Source organism: Lathyrus oleraceus, chromosome 5 (assembly GCF_024323335.1).
Source record: "Lathyrus oleraceus cultivar Zhongwan6 chromosome 5, CAAS_Psat_ZW6_1.0, whole genome shotgun sequence".
Lineage (NCBI taxonomy): Eukaryota > Viridiplantae > Streptophyta > Magnoliopsida > Fabales > Fabaceae > Lathyrus > Lathyrus oleraceus.
This window is the reverse complement of record NC_066583.1, coordinates 79,501,741-79,519,492: the sequence shown is the minus strand read 5'-3', so window position 1 is coordinate 79,519,492 and position 17,752 is coordinate 79,501,741. Positions and strand designations below refer to the sequence as shown.

At 32.5% G+C, this 17,752-nt stretch overlaps 2 protein-coding genes and 1 non-coding gene across 3 annotated transcripts; 2 read left to right on the top strand and 1 right to left on the bottom strand.

The window, feature by feature from the left end:
* Window positions 1-5,024: 5,024 nt before the first annotated feature.
* LOC127086655 (uncharacterized) lies at window positions 5,025-7,299 on the top strand. Its single transcript, XM_051027450.1, has 7 exons — window positions 5,025-5,246; window positions 5,324-5,366; window positions 5,476-5,568; window positions 5,658-5,720; window positions 6,247-6,342; window positions 6,538-6,615; window positions 7,059-7,299. The coding sequence occupies exons 1-7, from the start codon at window positions 5,131-5,133 to the stop codon at window positions 7,143-7,145; spliced, it is 576 nt and encodes a 191-aa protein (XP_050883407.1). The 5' UTR covers window positions 5,025-5,130; the 3' UTR covers window positions 7,146-7,299.
* A 1,419-nt stretch (window positions 7,300-8,718) lies between these two features.
* On the bottom strand, window positions 8,719-8,790 carry TRNAG-UCC (transfer RNA glycine (anticodon UCC)). The gene has a single exon. It is a non-coding gene; the product is annotated as a tRNA-Gly (tRNA).
* A 1,038-nt stretch (window positions 8,791-9,828) lies between these two features.
* Window positions 9,829-17,375, top strand: LOC127086654 (pleiotropic drug resistance protein 1). The gene is made up of 24 exons (XM_051027449.1): window positions 9,829-10,228; window positions 10,502-10,622; window positions 10,707-10,795; window positions 10,882-10,966; window positions 11,059-11,218; window positions 11,317-11,393; window positions 11,480-11,533; window positions 11,627-11,717; window positions 11,831-12,132; window positions 12,232-12,513; window positions 12,705-13,021; window positions 13,104-13,264; window positions 13,573-13,676; window positions 13,796-13,952; window positions 14,039-14,152; window positions 14,241-14,404; window positions 14,919-15,251; window positions 15,339-15,629; window positions 15,712-15,795; window positions 15,887-16,020; window positions 16,125-16,352; window positions 16,429-16,600; window positions 16,701-16,955; window positions 17,048-17,375. The coding sequence occupies exons 1-24, from the start codon at window positions 9,906-9,908 to the stop codon at window positions 17,303-17,305; spliced, it is 4,356 nt and encodes a 1,451-aa protein (XP_050883406.1). The 5' UTR covers window positions 9,829-9,905; the 3' UTR covers window positions 17,306-17,375.
* The last annotated feature ends 377 nt before the right edge of the window (window positions 17,376-17,752 follow it).

The following is a 17,752-nucleotide window of genomic DNA, read 5'->3' as shown; positions in this document are numbered from 1 at the left end:
ATTCGTTCATATCATAATCTTCTAGACCTTTTCTCAAAGTCATTCCCAAATAGAACTTTTAACCAACTAGTATGGAAGATTGATCTTCATCGTTGAAGAAATGACCGCTCAACAGAGGCGGAGAAATATATTTATCTTAAAAGGATATTGCATTCTTTTTACTTCACTAGATTTTTTCCCACTTAGGTTTTTCTAGTAAGGTTTTATCGAGGCAAATCCTAAACGAACATCCAAGAGGAGTGTTATGAATAATGGATGTTAAATATGATTATCTCTAAAAGAAATTCTTTCCTTTATTTGAAAAAAATTTGTATTGATTAGTAACAAGACAATTATATGTACTCTTTTTCATTCACTATTCATGATATATGTCCTATAAATATGACTTATAATATATTTGAAAGAGACACTCAGACACCTATAATGAGAATAATAAAATATACTTTATTTTTTTACATTCTATCTTCTATTATTTTGTTTAGTTTTATAACAATATCCAAATTATTAGTAATTAAACAAACACAATTGAAATAGATGAAATGTCTAAAATTCCAAATCTCCTAAAAATTCTATTTGCACTCGCTTAAACACACTCTAAACAATCATCTGAGTAATTTTGACATTAAAACAAATATATATATATATATATATATATATATATATATATATATATATATATATATATATATATTTATGAAGGTGAGAAAAACACAAGAAAAAGGGTTGAATTGTGTTGACTTTTTCTTCTTTAAGCTTTTTGAACTTCTGCTTCTGAAGGTTCTTTGTCAAAGTCTGAACACAAGATCCAGAGTCTGACTCAGAAACCTAGTTTTACTTCTGAATAACCTTATTAGATTCTGAACCAGAATCTGATTTGGATGATCAGAGTAGACAACAACGAATATAAGTAAGTACAAAAGCAGGAAAGTAAAAGCAAGAACACAAACATTATATCTTGGTTCTTCTCACAACTTGAGAGTAGTTCAGTCCCCTTGTACTTCCAAAGGATTTTCACTATAACCAAATCTGATTACAAATTCCCAAGCACACTAGCAAGAGAATTCCTCTAGTTACGCACACAAGTATAAGACTTTGTTGCTCAAACATACAAGTTTGAGACTTCCTTGCTCAAGCCCACAAGTTCAAGACTTCCTTACTCAAACACACAGGTCTGAGACTTCCTTGCTCTAGCACAAGCTAAAGACTTCAAATGCTCAAGCATACAAGCAAAAGACTTCTGACTTTATAATATATTCAGAGTCTGACTTAGAAACCTAGTTTTACTTCTGGATGACCTTATTAGATTCTGAACCTAAATCTGATTTGGATTATCAGAGTAAACAACAACGAATATAAGTAAGTACAGACGTAGGAAAGTAAAAGCAAGAACACAAACATTATATCTTGGTTCCTCTCACAACTTGAGAGTAGTTCAGTTCCCTTGTACTTCAAAAGGATTTTCACTATAACCAAAGCTGATTACAAATGCCCGAGCACACTAACAAGAGAATTCCTCTAGTTACGCACACAAGTATAAGACTTTGTTGCTCAAACGTACAAGTTTGAGACTTCCTTGCTCAAGCCCACAAGCTCAAGACTTCCTTGCTCAAACACACAAGTCTGAGACTTCCTTGCTCTAGCACAAGCTAAAGACTTCAAATGCTCAAGCATACAAGCAAAAGACTTCTGACTTTATAATAAATTGTTTAAGAGTTGGGTAATAACTTACACTTGATATATGGTCCGAAGTGTAAGCAAAATACAATTTAGAAAGACTCTAAGACTTAAGAACTTCTAAAATATACACAAAGTTAAGATGTTCTAAGTCTTGTAAATTTGACAAAGTAGCTTCTCTTTGAATGTCAATGAACAGAGTCTGTATAAGAGTGTTGTATTAAAGCTTGGTAGTCTTCTTCTTAGGTCTGCAACTCCTTATATAGAGAAGAAAGAAAAGACATGTTGAAGACTTTCAACAAAAGGTTGGTTAACCTTTGCACTTAATTAGAAACACCAAGCAAACACTTTTCTGCAAGAGGAATGATCTGTTGAGGCTCAAGCATCAAAGAAGAGACTTTTCCTTAAGTCTTCACGTGATCAAAAAGGTTCTGAATTTATCATAGTTGCTTGGTAGAAAATATTTTGCTTCAGAGGCGGACTTTCTTTCAAACTTCACTCTTTAGAGGCTGATCACATCAGAGTCATCTTCTTTGGCTTCTGGCGCTTCAGACTCTCGGTCACTAGAGGCTGATTTTCTTCAGAGTTGTCTTCTTCAGAGCCTGGATCTCCATCAGAGGCAGAAATCTTCAGAAGTAGTCTTTAGAGTCAGAGTCTGATCTTCATATTCAGATTCCTTAAGCATTTCTTCATTTGTTCTAAATGATATATTCCTATAAACTTGAACAGATGTTAGTATACCCAATTGTTCTTTAAATACTTTGTTATCATCAAAACTCAAGGGATATGTTATTAATCATTTTTGTTCCAATAATATATATATATATATATATATATATATATAATATATATATATATATATATATATATATATATATATATATATATATATATATATATATATATATATATATATAACTGTTTAATTCTTAAAAAAGTTTGATTCCAATCATATCTTAACTAAAATTATATAATAATAAATTATGATTATTTGAAATTGTAAAAAAATGTACACTAATGAATAAGAGTGGGAATATGTGAGACAAACTAACATAGGCCTATAACCTAGCCAATGCTAGATTTAAAAAAAAATTAAAAAATGTTTGAAGTTTTTTTATAAGTCTATTTAACTAAAAATGTTAGGCATTAGAAAAAAAAGTCTTTTAAGCCTATCAAACCAATATATTTGAAAATGTATGAATACATTTATTATTATTATATTATATTTTATACTTTAATTTAAAATATAAAAATATAATTTAGTCATCTTGAAAAACTTACAATAAGTTGAAAAAATCTTATAAACAATGTCATAAGTTACTATCATAAACTATAAAATTAAGTTGAAAATAAAACTTAGTTAACCCAAAACTTATGCTAATAGGTAAATTCAAATGAGTAAATGAAATCAAATATTTAGTCTCATTGATATTTTAATTTGTCAGTCTATTTATCATTAGTTGAATTGTTTATTTACAAGTATTCAAATGAAATAGACTTTTAAGTAGGTTAATAGAGACATTCTATGTTATATTCAAGTTTAAAAATAAACCCATAATAGGTTACAAGTCAGACTTAGACCTTAAATTTTTTAGTAGATCAGATTTAGACTTGTCAAAATCTAACTCGACCTAGTCTATTATCACCCCCTACTACTTAATAGAAATTATTCTCAATGAAATGAGTGAAGTATTTCAACTAGGATCGTTAGTTGAGTTTATAGTCTCTATGCTAATTAAAAGCCACTAAACGACATAGATGTATATTTGTCGTGTCTTTTGTGGATTTATTGTTTTTACATATGTTTTTGGATAGGGGATATCTAACTATAATTTTTTATTTTTGTGTTTTTCTTCTATTTATTTCTTGTGGACAATAATCCCCTCATCTAGTAATTGAGGTTGTTATCAAAATTTGTATTTTCTTGTGTTTTTATATTGTTTTTATTCGCGAAATTGATATTTTTTATACTTTTTTTGGGTGTCCCTTGTAATGTGGTTGATGGTGCCATATATATATATATATATATATATATATATATATATATATATATATATATATATATATATATATATATATATATATAATATATATATATATATATATATATATATAATTGTTAAATCACTTAATAATTTTGGTGTAAAAAATAAGGATATCATTGTAACTTTTTATTTCTAAATTTTTATTTATATAATGGTTTATTATTTACTTATTACTATTTATTTCACTAACTTACTACTTTTTTTATCTTGGGATTATAAGTTTTTAAAATAAAAGTCAAACTTATTTCAATATCTAACACATAGGATTAACTGGCGGTGTAAAATTATTTTACACTGTATTTCAATTAAATCCTTTTATCTTATATATAAAAGTTGTTAAATCACTTAATAATTTTGGTACCAAAAATGAGGATATCATTATAATTTTCTATTTTGGCGTAAAAAATGAGGATATCATTGTAATTTTTCATTCCTAAATTTATTTATTTAATAATAAAAATTGTTAAATTACTTGATAATTTTGGTGCCAAAAATGAGGATATCATTGTAATTTTTTATTTTGGCGTCAAAAATGAGGATATCATTGTAATTTTTTATTCTTAAATTTATTTATTTAAGTATTTATTATTTAATTATTATTATTTATCCCACTAACTTACCATTTTTATTTAATAATATATTTATGTACTTTCTTAGTTATATATAAAAATTAAAAATTATTAAGTCACTTAATAATTTTGATGCAAAAAATGAGGATATCATTGTAATTTCTTATTCCTAAATTTTATTTATTTAATGATTTATTATTTAATTATTACTATTTATTTCATTAATTTATATTTTTTTAATCTTAAATATAAAAGTTGTTAAATCACTTAATAATTTTAGTGTAGAAAATGAGGATATATTGTAATTTCCTATTTTGGCGCCAAAAATGAGGACATCATTGTAATTTTCTATTCTTAAATTTATTTATTTAATAATTTATTATTTAATTATTATTATTTATTCCACTAACTTATCATTTTTTATTTAATAATATATTTATTTATTTATTTTCACTTATATTTTCATTTTCTTTTACTTATTATCATTTTTTTTGTCATAGTTTGCATCCAATATTATATAATAAATAATCATTTAATGTGTATGATAAATAATTAATAAATTAACAAATGAAAATAAACATCATTAATTAAAAAACTATAAATAATTAAAAAACACCCTCTAACCCATACTCACATTCTCATTAATTTCATAACCCCCAATATCCTCATGATTCAGTATTATTTTCATTTATTATTTATTAACTATATTTTCATTTATTATTTATTAACTTATGTTGAAAATTTAAGTTAAAAAAAAGCCACGTCAGGCCGGAGGAAGAGAGACCATAGACAATTAGACATCATCCCCAGTTCAATTCTTCTTCCAATTATAAACGAATACGATGTCGTTTGGATCTTCTCTGTTATCTCCTCCGCCGCATCTTGTTTGCCGGAAACGTAACAGAATCTCTCCGTTCAGGGTCGCTGCAAACGTTCCCGATTTCCTCTCTGCAGACTGGTCAGTACTGTTCTTTTCACTTTCCATTCCTATTTCTATAATCATCATCATCATCACATACAAATACAACACTTCAGGTTTGAATCTCGCAAGAAAAAACCGTTTGGTCCAAGATTAGATGTGAGCACAATTTGGTTTGCAATCTTCTTCACGTATGCGTCACTTTTCCGTTTTTAGTTTCATTTGATTAATTAAATTGAATTAAATAAATCTTGTTATTATGTTATAGTTCTCTGCAGAAGATGCCGTTCATCATCAGCTTGAAGCGTTGAAGTACAACGATCAGCCTCGTCAAGATTATGGAATTGAAGTCATGTACAGGGTAGGGTAATCGTTTTCTCACTCTTTCTGTTTTCTTCTCCAACAAAATTGTAATTCCTAATTTATCTTAGGCTATTGTTTTGTTTATAGTTTGCTGGATTTGATCCTTTTGAAAGATCAACCTATTTTGGACCATTCTTTGATCTCGGCCAGGTTAGTATAAATCATATTTTTTACACACAAATTTCAACTACAATTTAGATAGTTAATGCAGTTCAAATACATATTAATTATGTTTAGTTGATGATTAATGAATATAACATAGTGATGCAAGTCATTAATCCTTAGTTGAATCACTATTTTTAAGTTCAAACAAGAATGATGAATGTTGTGGTTAATGAATATCATGAATAACATGAATGATGAATGTTGTGGTTAATTGTATTCCTATGGAAGGTTAATGAATTGCAACACCGTGTCATATACATCTACAACATGTACTGGTACGTTGTATTAGGCAAAGTACCAGTATCAGGTACGTACCTGGTCCTGGAGATATGGTATGTATTTGAATTGTGGTAAGCATCTTAAAAATTTATCGAAAATGGTTGTTCCATTTTGTGCCAAAAATACACAACGCTTTTTTTATAAGCAATAACACATCTTTTAATTGATTGCAACTATATAGTGTATTGTATATGTTGATGGTAAAGCAAATAGCTAAACTCTTGTTGTGCAGTTTGAAAGGTTCAGGCGTATTTTTCATCATTCTACTTACAGAGTTTTATTGGGTCACAAAGAAAGAAAGATCATGAGTAGTTTATTTGTGGAGGAGGTAAATAGAATGAATATCACAGTAACTTTCTTTTTATTTCAGCACAGAAAGTCTCTGTCAAATGTTTAGAACTTTAATTTATAGAATTTATTGATTAAGCATACATTTGAGTATGTGCATTTCCAGTATATGAGTTCTTAATAGTATTCTTTTTCATTTTTGTTACTTTACTGTTGTGTGATGAACTTCAAACAGAACAAGTATAAACAACGGATTTGGGTTCGTGGATGTCGACCTGAGGAAGAGGAGATATTTCAATTTACAATGGTTCAGGTTTGTTTGATCATTATTATTGTTATCCTTGTTAGACATGTACTGTTTCCATTTGCAATGTTTTATTTTGATGTTGAATCATTAGAATTCACAAAAGCAATTAGAACATTCAATAAATGATTTCTCTCAACACCGCACTTACACATACATAGACACCTACCACAACATCGACAATAATTGTCTTAGACCAACACATATCAATCATCGGAAACAATTTTAAATTGAAGTATTGGTCTTGCTTGGTCTCTAGTATAGATTATCTGATACATTTGTGCATGTTTTGAATTTTGATGCATGCTAAGTTGTGCTCTTAGGACAATAAATTGCTATAGTATCATTTAATTTTGATAGTCCCTTGCTTAATTCAATGATGATATGAAATTCTAAATTAATGATATTTTGTCAGTTTCCTCCTCTGATTTATCACTTGTTGTTATTGGCAGAGGGTTGGTGGTTGCTGGGATGGTTATTGGCTGACTGAGTCACTGCTTCACAATACAGATACATTTTCTGGTGGGTTAGCTTATTGAAAATCATTCAATGGAGAAGAAATCAGTTTCATATTTGAAAAACATAGTGATATACTATTACTATCCTAATCATAGTATGTAAAACTTGTACATATTTGTAAGAAATTCAGCTGTAATTATGTGTAAATAAACAAGGACTATAATTTGTCCTCGATGATCCATCTCTAATTCAGAAGCGACTGGTGTCATTATAGGATGCACCCTATAAAACCATGTCATGTCATGTAGTCGTCAACTTAAACCCACAGTACATGAATTGACACCTTGCGATAATCCTCTAGCACCAAATGACTTTCGTAATCCTCAAGGATCGCATCAAGATCTCCACAACTGGTGGTGGGAGGAGAGAACTCTGAGGGGGTGTCTCAAAATAATCTGTAAATACCCAAATTGATGAATCATTCGTTTGGGAAGATACTGGTCCATCAGAATTGACCCATATGCCAGCCATCTGGCGTATAACAAAATTAGGTCTAACTAATGCATTTGGAGGTGACCATCCTATGGGGAAAAGACATTGTCATATGCTACATGACAATCAAGATACACCCGAAATGACTCGATTTCCTAGTTACCTCTAAACGAAGAAAATGCGGTAACACATGGTCAATCTTTAGTGTAGGTAGGCACAAGTTTTCACCCGGTGATGTGAGGAAAGTAGAAGATGATACATCCATGAAAATGGTTCAAATAAAATATTAATAAAAAGTGTAACTAAATAGTTATGAAAACATTAGTATCACTACATTACCGTAAACAGTGTGAGCTTCCTATCATTTGTTTTGTCATTCAAAGACAACCATTGTCAACTTCGAGTACAAGTAAATCAAATAGGCGGGGCCTTACTCATGAATCATCGTCAAGTCGGTGAAGTATTTAAGGTAGATCACATTGACATAGGTTGCACTTTTGTTCATAAAAATGGACGTACCAACCAGGAACAAGAGGTAACACCCTAATGCACACTATCGATGGTACTCAACCTGCATATCATCACCATTGGCATCGTCAACCAAATGTAGTCCGTCTTTATAAAATTCTTTCAAAAATTTAAATCTAGCATGAACATCTTTGGTGTCAACTACCTCATTTACGACCTTAGTTGGGTCAACCCCTAAATATGTAACCAACCATTCACTAGCTTCCTCTCAACTAAGGATTCCATGGTCCAATAATTTTTTTTTGATGGAAAGATACAAGAGGCATGAGACGTTATTCAAGATGTTTTTAGAAAAATAAACATAAAAGTTTTACGTTTTTTTTGTTTTCTTTAACTAATACTCTTAAAAGACACTTGTTATCATCATGACACTATCATGTGTTTGAACTTTCTTACTCGCATACAAGACTCCCATGTAATATTAATTTTAAATGCTTTAAAACAGCCAACAATTATTTAAGAAGTGTGATTCTGTATTTTTTTTTCTTCAAATTAATGACCGTTTGAGAAATAAATGAGAATATAATTTTAACATGCTCTCAATAAGAATAATAAAAAGATATTTCAGAGAGCGCATAGGGTAAGCAACAGGGAGATAAAAAGTTAAATTGAAAATTAAAAGAAAAACTATACTGCGTTTGCCGGGAGTCGAACCCGGGTCTATTGCTTGGAAGGCAATTATCCTAACCGTTGGACTACAAACGCTCGTTGTTCATGTCGATAAGTTTCATTTATTTCAAATAGAATAAATAAGAAATAAATAGAAAAATAGATAAAAATTTAAAAATCTTGTTCAAATTAAACATTCGTATATTATAAGTAAAGTAATGCTAAATCCTTATGGACTCAATAATTAATTTTGGATGATATCATTTTTTTGTTTGTATCACATGGCAGTTACCATATAAACGAATCAACTATGTTACGTAATTACGTATGCATGGAATATGCTAATTAAGTTCCTATTTTCTAATTTATTTATTTCAATGATAAAGATTGGTCTTCCTAACTAACTAATAATTTATTCATGAAACTGAAAACAAAATACAAAGTTTAACTTTTCCATATTTTTTTTTATAATGAAACTTTCCATATCTGAGGTGCTGTTACTATTTTTAGTCTTATTATTGTGATCATTATTATTGATAATTAATAGAAAGAACGGTTAATATTAACTTAACTTATGTCACTAATGCACAACATGTTGTTTTAAGCTCCATAATTCATAATTTTAATCTAGAAAAAAGCATTTTTGATCCTCAAGCAACAACTAGATTCTCTCCCTTTCATGTTTGTCTTATTTCATCAACATTTTTGAACTTAAACAAAAGATTATAGTTCAACTAACTAGCTAGTTGATATTGTTAATTATAGTTGGCAAAAGAAACTTTGTGTGTTTTCTTTCACATGTAATCCAACACATTGGAAATAAATTATAGTTTGGTTTTGTCTTTTATACCAAATTAAAAAGTTCTGTTTTGTTTGTTGTTCATGACAAAAAATTAATTTGGAAGTTCCTAACTCAAGTTCACATTAATGAGTTTTCTCTACATTTATAAATAAAAAAATATTTTTTTTAATGGATAAATACTATAAAGAATTAAAAATATTTTTTTTAATGGATAAATACTATATTAATAACGAATTAATAAAGTTCCACATGCATAAAGTATCAAAATTAAACCCTTCTATAAATTCATGTGTGAAGTTCAAAGTTCAAACAATCAATAATCAATTATTTATTGTAATAATTGATTACTTCAAATTTGCACTACTATAAAAAGCTGGTGCCACCAAACTGAGTATATGATACATACAACATGGAAGGTGGTGAACTGAGAGTGGCGAGTGGACGCATTGGAAGCTCAAGCATATGGAGAAATGGTGCAGTTGATGTGTTTTCCGGATCTTCGCGAAGGGAGGACGATGAACAAGAGCTTCAATGGGCTGCTATTGAGAAGCTGCCAACCTATCTACGCGTGACTAGAGGCGTACTCGCCGAATCACAAGGTCAACAACCTATAGAGATTGATGTCAACAAACTTGGACCGTTGCAGAGGAAGAATTTAGTTGAGAGACTAGTTAGGATTGCTGAGGAAGATAATGAGAGGTTCTTGTTGAAGCTAAGACAACGTATAGATCGGTATGTATAACGCGTTATGTTGAATGTTTGTTTAGTGTCTGATATGTGTCAATGTTCGTGTTGGAGGTCATACCAGGTGTTTGTGAGAGTGCTTCTTTGAAGTACTAACTTGAGTTGTTGCTTTTTATGTTAGTGTTTGTTCTAGTTTTGAAATGCTATGGGAAATGCAGTTGATGCAGCTTCAATCGCGGTCGCGTTGTAGTTTCCTTTGCTTGTTGCATGTGTAGGGGAATTCGCAAGTTCATTTAATTGTGTTGCTAATTATGTGTTCAGGGTTGGACTTGAATTTCCGACGATTGAAGTCCGTTTTGAGCACTTGAATGTTGAAGCGGAAGCTCGTGTGGGAAGCAGGGCATTGCCGACAATCCTCAATTTCTCCATTAATTTGTTTGAGGTGATCATACCAGTAGGTTTGGAAATGGAATTAGATGTTTTGTTGTCCCGCTATACACTGACAATTTGTGCTCTCTCTTTGAAGGGCTTCATTAATTTTCTTCACCTTATCCCCAGTCGAAAGAAGCCGTTGACAGTTCTTCATGATGTTAGTGGAATCATCAAGCCGAAAAGGTAACACAACAATTCCTTTGTGAAATTCATATGATGAAACATAAACTATGTATTTCTCAAACAACGTTTTGTTTTCCGTTTTGCAGAATGACACTGCTCTTAGGTCCTCCAAGTTCCGGAAAGACTACATTATTGTTGGCACTGGCCGGAAGACTCAGTAAAGATCTGAAAGTAAGCACATGCAAGACTCCTCTTGTTTCAGCAACTATGTTTGACAATCATAATTCATTCATTTCCAGTTTTCCATTGCTGATTAATTGTAGTTTTCGGGGCGAGTTGCATATAATGATCACGGGATGGAAGAATTTGTACCACAGAGAACATCAGCTTATATAAGTCAAACTGATTTGCACATAGGAGAAATGACAGTCAGAGAAACATTGGCCTTTTCAGCTAGGTGTCAAGGGAGAGGAACTCGTTACGGTCGGTAACATAGCCATTCGTTGTTGTAGTTTGAAGGATTTTGTATTGTCTCACTTGCATTTGATTGAACTGTTTTTTTATCTTTGTGCAATTGGCAGATATGCTTGCAGAATTATCAAGAAGAGAAAAGGCTGAAAACATTAAGCCAGATCCTGATCTTGATATTTATATGAAGGTAAGATGAGGTAATGATTAAACGTTAATAAACCTCTTTGCATGATGAATAGCTTAGGGATATTGATACACATGCCGGACTTTCAGGCTGAAGCACTAGAAGGCCAAGAAACCAACATAGTTACAGATTATATAATTAAGGTAGAAAATCCAATTCAGCAATTTTTTAAAGATGATTGTAATATAAAATAAGGAATAAGCTCATTATTTTCATATTTCTATAACATTTGGAAGATTTTGGGACTAGATGTTTGTGCTGATACCATGGTAGGGGATGGAATGATTCGAGGTATTTCTGGTGGACAAAAGAAGAGAGTCACGACTGGTAAACCATAGATCTCTTTATCTGTGAAATACTAATATGAAATGAAGTGTTTTTATTTTCATTTTGTGTTTTTTGTGTTTTTTGTGAAACTCATGAAGTGACTATGATTATAGGTGAGATGCTAGTTGGCCCAGCAAGAGCGCTTTTCATGGACGAAATATCGACTGGTTTGGACAGTTCCACAACATTCCAAATGATTAATTCACTTCGACAATCCATTCACATTCTGAATGGAACAGCTCTCATCTCTCTTCTGCAGCCAACACCTGAAACTTACGAGTTATTCGACGACATAATTCTCCTCTCAGACGGACAAATTGTGTATCAAGGTCCAAGGGAAAATGTCCTCGAATTCTTTCAACACATTGGTTTCAAATGTCCAGAGAGGAAAGGAGTAGCAGACTTTTTACAAGAAGTACTTTTTTTTAGCTTCACCAAACTAAGACTTGTTTTACTCTTTTCACCTTTAATAAAAGATACTAAACTCAACTCTTTCAATTCATGCATTTGATAGGTAACGTCAAGAAAAGAGCAAGAACAGTACTGGGAAAATAAAGATGAGCCATATAACTTTATCACCGTTAGAGAGTTTGCTGAAGCATTTCAATTATTTCATATTGGTCAAAAACTCGGTGATCAACTTGCTACTCCATTTGATACCTCCAAAGGCCACCCTGCTGTTTTAACCAAAAACAAGTATGGTGTGAGCAAGAAAGAACTCTTAAAAGCATGTGTATCCAGAGAACTTTTACTTATGAAAAGGAATTCGTTTGTGTATATTTTCAAGATGTGGCAGGTAAACACAAACCATTTAACCGCATACGAAAACAACTTATAAAAATATAGTATGATTTTGTTTTATATTTTGTTATAGAATAGTTATACATAAGCACTTATTAGATTAGTTCTTTATAAGCCCTTAATTAAGTTGTTCATTGTCCATCTGTGCTATTTCAACTCGAGTCATGTTTGATTTCATTTTTTCAGTTGATTTTCACTGGCATCGTAACAATGACAATGTTCCTACGAACCGAGATGCACAGGAATACAGAGACAGATGGTGGGATCTATATGGGTGCTCTATTCTTCATACTAATTGTAATTATGTTCAATGGATACTCTGAGTTATCGATGTTCATCATGAAACTCCCAGTTTTCTATAAGCAAAGGGACCTTCTTTTTTTCCCTGCTTGGGCATACTCTTTGCCTACATGGATCCTCAAAATTCCTATAAGTTTTGTAGAAGTTGGTATTTGGGTTGTGTTGACTTACTATGTTATAGGATTTGATCCATCTTTTGAAAGGTGAGAATTTGTTTTCATTTATAGTGCATTGACTTTATACATAATTTGCTTCAGTCTGCTGAGACACATTCCCTCATGGTAGGTTCATCAAACAGTACTTTTTGCTAGTTTGTATCAATCAGATGGCATCTGCACTTTTTCGATTTATTGGCGCAGTTGGGAGAAACGTCATTGTTGCAAACACAGTTGGATCATTTGCTTTGCTTGCAGTTATGGTCATGGGTGGATTTATCCTCTCAAGAGGTGAAATGCTAACACTCTATATAAGTGATGTTATCGGGTTCTGATACCATATTACAATTTTAGATAGAATTCATGAATAAGAGAAACGAGTGGAAAGTAGAATAAGAAGTGTATTGATAATGAGAATATTATGATTACATCATGGGGTTACATCACTTACATAGTGATAGTTAGTAACTAACCATTAATAAACTATTAACTAACTACTATCTAATTACATCTCTAGTAACTTGTTAGTGACGTTTGTTATCACGGTGCATAACTTTTGTTTCAACATCAAAAGCTCATCGAACTATGTTTTGCAACAGTTGATGTTAAGAAGTGGTGGTTATGGGGTTACTGGGTCTCACCAATGATGTATGGACAGAATGCTATAACTGTGAATGAATTCCTTGGAAAGAGTTGGTCCCATGTAAGCAAGCAATGCAATCACATGAGTAAAACATTGTTACATATATAAGACTACAAATATATGACTAGTGAAGAGTGTTAATCCCTGTTTGAAAATATGTGAATACCTTTTCATTGCAGATTCCACCTGGTTCAACAGAATCATTAGGAGTGCAGATTTTGAAGTCCCGTGGGATTTTCCCTGAAGCCTATTGGTATTGGATTGGAGTAGGAGCTTCCATCGGTTACATCTTACTATTCAACTTCCTTTTCCCTTTGGCCTTACATTATCTTGACTGTAAGCATCCTTATTTATTTTATGTGCTTTTCAGTTTGTAAAGTTTATGTAGTGCTCTTAGTAACAAATGAAACATTTTACTGCAGCATTTGATAAACCACAGGCTTTAATATCAGAAGAAGCCCTGGCTGAGAGAAATGCTGTCACTGCTGGAGATGGACAGATCATTGGATTATCGCCTAAAAGCGAATGTTCTTCAGGTGAGTTACAAATTTGCTATAAAAAATTCTTCCGATTTTACTTCATATGATAATTCAGTGTAAGATGATCGACATGATTTCGATGCAGCCAAAGGAAATGCAAGTCGAAGAAGTTTTTCTTCAACGACAGTGTCAGCAAAAGTAGGCAGCATTAGTGAAACTGATCACAGCAGGAAGCGGGGGATGGTTCTTCCTTTCACACCCCTTTCTATCACTTTTGATGAAATCGGATATGAGGTGGACATGCCACAGGTACAAGAATTATCTTCAAACTTCAAAGGACTTTTTAAGTGGAGACTCCACTGTCTCTCAAGTCGTCAACTTGAAATGTAGTGGCCATTGCAATGGAGCGTTAGAATAAGAGTTTGTTTAAATTGACTTACTTGAGTTTAGGAGAATTTATGAAAACAACTTATGAGATATCTATAAGTTGTTTTTAGCTTATTTTCACAAGTTCTCCAAAATAGCTTGTGAAAACAACATTTAATTCATATGAAAACAGTTTGACTTTATTTTATTTTTTATAACATAAATAACATATACAAAAGCATTTATATGATAAATGTTTATAATATATAAGAGCGTAGCTAAGTTGTTTATCCAAACAAGACCCAAGTCACCCAGCATCCACATAGCATAACATAGTGGTGACATGTGAAGCTTACCTAAGTTACTCTATGAAGAAAACAATCATAAAAAAATGGCAATAGTTTACAGTCTTCCTCCTGATATATTTCTAATGCTCTCCCTTTATGCTTACTTGTAGGAAATAAAGGTCAAAGGAATTCTTGAAGATCGACTTGGACTTTTGAAGGGTGTTAATGGAGCGTTTAGACCAGGAGTTCTGACAGCTCTAATGGGTATAAGTGGAGCTGGTAAAACAACTCTAATGGATGTGTTGTCTGGAAGGAAAACAACAGGATACATTCAAGGACAAATCACTATATCCGGGTACCCTAAAAAGCAAGAAACTTTTGCTCGCATATCCGGATACTGTGAGCAAAATGATATTCACTCTCCCCATGTTACTGTCTATGAATCTCTTCTTTATTCTGCATGGCTCCGGTTGCCACCTGAGGTTGATTCTGCCACAAGAAAGGTAAAGTTTGTCAATTTTTTGTTTTTTTACTTTATATATAGAATCATTGTATATTAATAAGTCATGTGAACACACCGCTTATTGCAGATGTTTATTGAGGAAGTTATAGAGTTGATAGAGTTGACTTCAATAAGAGAAGCGCTCGTTGGATTGCCAGGTGTGAATGGTCTGTCCACGGAGCAGCGCAAAAGGTTAACAATTGCAGTTGAACTTGTTGCCAATCCATCTATTATATTCATGGATGAACCTACCTCTGGCCTTGATGCTAGAGCTGCTGCTATAGTAATGAGAACAGTGCGGAATACAGTTGATACAGGACGAACTGTTGTCTGCACAATTCACCAGCCTAGTATTGATATATTTGATGCTTTTGATGAGGTCAGATACCCTTTTCCTTTTTTGCCAAGTGTTGAATAAACTCTTAGTGTGAGACGGCTTAAATCTATCTTGTAATTTACAGCTACTTCTCTTGAAGCGTGGAGGAGAGGAAATATATGTTGGACCATTAGGTCGCCATTGTTCTCATCTAATCAATTACTTTGAGGTAACTATATCTTGTTTGTTACTAATACTAAATAGTTGACGTATTATCTGTTAGTTTTTTCATCAAAGCAAAAAACACCTCCTTGATATAGGGAGTTAATGGAGTCCCGAAAATCAAGAATGGTTATAACCCTGCCACTTGGATGTTAGAGGTTACTTCAGAAGCACAAGAAGAAGCTCTCGGAGTTAACTTCGCCGAGCTTTACAAGAATTCTGAATTATACAGGTAAGATAGGAACAACTTCAGAAATCCGTAATGATGTTTGGAAGTAAAAGCCGTTCTATAAGCATATATACAATTCTTAAGTCATGATGTACAATTACTTTCAGGAGAAACAAGGACTTGATCAGGGAACTCAGTACCCCTCCAGAGGGTTCTAAAGACTTGTACTTCACAACACAGCACTCGCAATCTTTCTTAACCCAGTGTATGGCTTGCCTTTGGAAGCAGCACCTATCGTATTGGCGAAATCCACCATACAGTGCAGTGAGACTTTTATTCACTACAGTCATTGCCTTCTTGTTCGGGACAATATTTTGGAATATTGGCAGCAAAAGGTACCAATCAACATTCCTAACTCGTTTCTGAGTCGCTGTCAATTATTACCTTCATTCATGTATTCTTGTAATGCAGGGAAAGAAAACAAGATCTATTTAACGCGATGGGATCCATGTATGCCGCAGTACTCTTCATCGGGGCACAAAATGCTACATCAGTGCAACCAGTTGTAGCCATTGAGCGAACAGTCTTCTATAGAGAAAAGGCTGCTGGAATGTACTCAGCATTGCCATATGCATTTGGACAGGTATGCATAATGTTACTGACCATATAATGGTTAAGGAATGCTAACTACTAAACTTCAAAGATTAAGTGTTTAAAAAACTTACCACCTTTGAAATATTCAGGTTGCTATTGAGATTCCATACGTACTCATACAGACCCTTCTATATGGCATTATAGTGTATATCATGATTGGGTTTGAGAAGACACCTACCAAGTTCTTTTGGTATCTATTCTTCATGTTCTTCACCTTGCTATACTTCACCTTCTTTGGAATGATGCTTGTGGGTGCTACACCAGATCACAACGTTGCTGCCATAGTTTCCTTTGGCTTCTACTTGTTATGGAACCTTTTCTCAGGATTCGTGATTCCCCGAACCGTAAGTGCTTCATTTTTAATACTAGACTGTGCAAGTGCAAACATGAAACTTAACTCAAAAAGGCTAATAGCATATTGTTTGATATGTAACAGAGAATGCCAATATGGTGGAGATGGTTTTTCTGGATTTGTCCTATCTCTTGGACTCTGTGTGGCTTGGTGACTACACAATTTGGTGATGTTAAAGAACATATAGATACTGGTGAGACCGTGGAAGAGTTTGTTAGAAGTTATTTCGGGTATGGAGATGAGTTAAAAGGTGTAGCAGCAGCTGTGGTAGTTGGTTTTTCACTAATCTTTGGATCTACCTTTGCCTTTTCAATTAAGGCATTTAATTTCCAAAAAAGATGAACATTTTGTACCACTTGTTCATTCACATCTTAATTAGTAAAAAAATAAAAGCAAAAAATTGTAAATATAATCTCAGGCTTTTTCATGAAGCTATGTATTAATTGGTGCAAAAATGAAATAAGAAAGAACTAGTACCAGTAAATTAAAATGTCAGCTGCCGCATATGATACAGTCAGAAAGTTCTCTCTCATCCTACTACACCTAACACCTACAATTACAAAATGAATCTCAATTCTTAGAAAGAGGTACGGAAAAGAAAATCAAACAAGAAGGAACCAAAAAGACTTGTGCAAAAACTCATTTCCCCAAACTATCCAAAAAGCTTTGCAACTCCTTCAAACCTTCAGCAGAGAAGCTCCTGTGCACTCTGCCGCGCGGTGCTACCAAATTTGGTGGTGGCTGTTGCTGGAAACAAACCACAACAGCGGCTAAATTGTCTCCACTTTT

Coding starts and splice junctions, on each gene's coding strand:
- LOC127086655 (XM_051027450.1), top strand. CDS start 5,131: ATGTCGTTTGGATCTTCTCTGTTATCTCCTCCGCCGCATCTTGTTTGC. Junction 5,721..6,246: donor CATTCTTTGATCTCGGCCAG/GTTAGTATAAAT, acceptor CTTGTTGTGCAG/TTTGAAAGGTTCAGGCGTAT. Junction 6,616..7,058: donor TTCAATTTACAATGGTTCAG/GTTTGTTTGATC, acceptor TGTTATTGGCAG/AGGGTTGGTGGTTGCTGGGA.
- LOC127086654 (XM_051027449.1), top strand. CDS start 9,906: ATGGAAGGTGGTGAACTGAGAGTGGCGAGTGGACGCATTGGAAGCTCA. Junction 13,022..13,103: donor TTTGATCCATCTTTTGAAAG/GTGAGAATTTGT, acceptor CCCTCATGGTAG/GTTCATCAAACAGTACTTTT. Junction 13,265..13,572: donor TGGATTTATCCTCTCAAGAG/GTGAAATGCTAA, acceptor GTTTTGCAACAG/TTGATGTTAAGAAGTGGTGG.